Source organism: Carlito syrichta, unplaced genomic scaffold, assembly GCF_000164805.1.
Source record: "Carlito syrichta isolate Samal-C Ts95f unplaced genomic scaffold, Tarsius_syrichta-2.0.1 Scaffold313357, whole genome shotgun sequence".
Lineage (NCBI taxonomy): Eukaryota > Metazoa > Chordata > Mammalia > Primates > Tarsiidae > Carlito > Carlito syrichta.
In genome coordinates, this window is record NW_007257453.1 from 1531 (window position 1) to 4525 (window position 2995).

The 2995-nt window shown below is 49.2% G+C and overlaps 1 protein-coding gene across 1 annotated transcript in view; it reads right to left on the bottom strand.

Moving 5' to 3' along the window:
- The window catches only part of LOC103272880 (glutamine-dependent NAD(+) synthetase-like), a gene marked incomplete at both ends in the record, with an annotated part of 18752 nt that overhangs the window by 712 nt on the left and 15045 nt on the right, over positions 1–2995 (bottom strand). The window contains 1 exon segment of the mRNA XM_021718718.1: positions 61–254. Within this exon segment, the coding sequence (XP_021574393.1) occupies positions 61–254 (194 nt within the window).

Consider the following 2995-nt stretch of genomic DNA (forward strand, 5'->3'; position numbering starts at 1 on the left):
TATAAGAAGCAGCTTTGATATTTCCGGGTCCCATCATATCGACGCACTCCTACCAGTCACCCTGCCCACTGCACAGGGGACTGCACCCTGCTGGCTCCCCCAGGAGGCATCACTCACACCTTTACCTGCCGCGGGGTGCAGGAGTCTCTCCACATGCTGACAAGTTTGCAGAACAAGCCGTAGGGGCCCAGCTTGGCGACCTTCCTGAGCCTCCCGTAGACTGAGAGCTCTGTGTACGTCATCCCCATGTCCTCCTGCAGGACGAGACCCGCCCATGGGGTGACAGTTGATCAGAGCCGGAAGGGAGCAGACAGCTTCCTCTGGGAAGGGGAACCAGAAACCAGGGGAGGGGAGACTCGCCCCAACAGGCAGAGCAGATGCGGGGCCTTCCATCCCAGTACGGGACAGTGGGGGAGGATCGGGCATTTGGGGAAAACGGTGCAGACCAGACACGTGGCTTTGAGGACTGTGGAAACTTGAGATGTGCGCACCGAAAGACAGGCCCATTCCTGTGACCGTGACCTCATGCAGAGAGGGTCTTTGCAGATGTATTAAGGCTCTTGAGACGAGATGGCCCTGCATGTAGGGTAGACCCTAAGTCCAAGGACAAGTGTTCTCCTAAGGGATCAGAAATAAAGCAGGTTCCTCAGGACAGGTAGGATATAGATGGATACATTTCTTGCAGGCAGTTTAGAGTAAAATAGGGTAAGTGTTCAGCCATCTTATTGGCACACCGGACTTGACCACCCTGTGGGCTGGATAGTGGTGATACCTGCAGCCCACCCTCTCAGTTCCTGGTTACATAATAATCACTGTAAAAGTCTGTCAAGCTTCTTGTCAAAGTAAATGCACGTTCAGAAAAGCCCACTCTCCTAGCTCATCAAAGGTGGAGAGACGGCCATCAGCCCACCCTTAGTTCACGGTTACATCATAATCACTGTAAAAGTCTACTGAGCTTCTGTCAAAGGAAATGTGTGTTCAGAAAAGCCCACTCTCCTAGCTCATCAAAGGTGGAGAGACGGCCATCAGCCCACCCTTAGTTCATGGTTACATAATAATCACTTGTAAAAGTCTATCGATTGAGAGTCTTGTCAAAGGCAAACATTCTTTCTCTTAAGATGCCCATGCCTGTTGGGCATGTCTCTTCTCTGTAATCAATTGTCTTCAACTATGCTTGGATTCACTCTGAAATTCCTTCCTGTGGTAAGTCCAAAGAACCCACAGTGCACCACACCCAACCTGAAAACAGAGAGACACATGGAAAACCGCAGGAGGCCACAGGAGGACAGAGACGGAGACTTGAGTGACGGGGCCACCAGCCAAGAACGCCTGGGCCCACAGAAGACAGAGGCAGGAAGCGTGGCTTCCTCGCTTTGGAGAGAGCACAGACCTGCCGACACCTCGATCTTGGGCTTCTTGGGTAACATTTATTTGAAGTTAGTTTTGTGGCGGGTGAAAATTCCTGTTGTTCTAAGCCACCTAGTTTGTGGTCATTTGTGACCAAGGCACAGCCCACTGGGTAGATTCACCCTGTCTCCTGCCTATTGAGCCCAGCCCCATAAGCCTGGAGGACAGAAGAGGGGCCATGTAATGAAATCTGGGTCATGTTAGGGGCCACGAGATGCCACTGGTGTCAGCGTCAGGCCATGAATACAAGCTGGGCTCTGAAGACCCATCTTCATCCTGGGATCCACACACTCTAGACCCTTTTCCATTTTTCAAAAGCTGCTCCGATTCCCTCTCAATTCCTACCACACCCTGGAGCCAGCATCAGAGACCTGCAGCTGGAGGCACCATCAGGGTGACTTCCTTCTTGTCTGTCTCCACCAAAATATGGTCTAAAAGATTAAAGTGGCCAGGCGTGGTGACGCACACCTGAAATCCCAGCACTTTGGGAGGCAGAGATAAAAGGATGGCCTGAGCCCAGGGGTTCAAGATCAGCCTGGGCAACTTGGCCAGACTTCATCTCTACAATAAATAGATAAAATAAGCCAGGTGTGGTGATGCATGCCTGTGGTTCCAGCTACTTCGAAAGTGGAAGGATCCGCTGTGGTGGTCATGAGTATGCCACTGCACTCCAGCCTGGGCAATAGAATGAGACTCTGACAAAAAACAACAACAACAACAAAAAACATTAAAAGTGATACACCTGTCTAGGGCACTCACCATGGAGCTTGCAGGACTAAAAGTCACTCTGGGTGAGTCAGCAAGTGGTGAGTAAATTTTTGTGAAGGCCCAAGACACCACTTTTTACTGCTGTAGACTTTATCAACTGGACACAGGCTACACAAGCTGTATTGAACACCTTTTTCTTTTTTTCTTTTTTTTCTTTTTTTTGAGTTGGAGTCTCACTCTGTCGCCCAGGTTGGAGTGCAGGGGCATGCTCATGGCCACCACAGCCTCAACCTGCTGGGCTTAGGCAATCCTTCCACCTCACCCTTCCAAGCAGCTGGAATGACAGATGGGTGCTACCATGCCTGGCTCATTTTTTGACTTATTGTAGAGACGAGGTCTCACCAAGTTGCCCAGGCTGGTCTTGAACCCCCAAGCTCAGACAGTCCTCTTGCCTCGGCCTTCCAAAGTGCTGGGATGACAGGCTGAGGCACCATGTCCGGCCGAGCACCTTTTTCAATAACAAATTAAACTTAGTTTACTGTAACTTTTTTACTTTCTAAACATGAATTTAACTTTTTTACTTTCGTCGTAACATTTACCTTGAAACACAGACACACTGTAAGCCGTCCAAAACATGTTTTTCTTTCATTCTTTTCTTTTCTTTATATAGAGATCAATGGAATAGAATTGAGAGTCCAAAACTAAATCCTGTTTACGATAAGGCTACCGAGACAATTCAGTGGGAGAAAGAACCGTCTTTTCAGCAAAAGGTGCTGGGTCGCTTAGACAGCCACGTGCAAAAGAGGGTGCTCACTCATAAGTGGACCCTGAACAACTACCGTACTACTATAAGAAAAGGATTGAAAGTGGCGGGAAACTA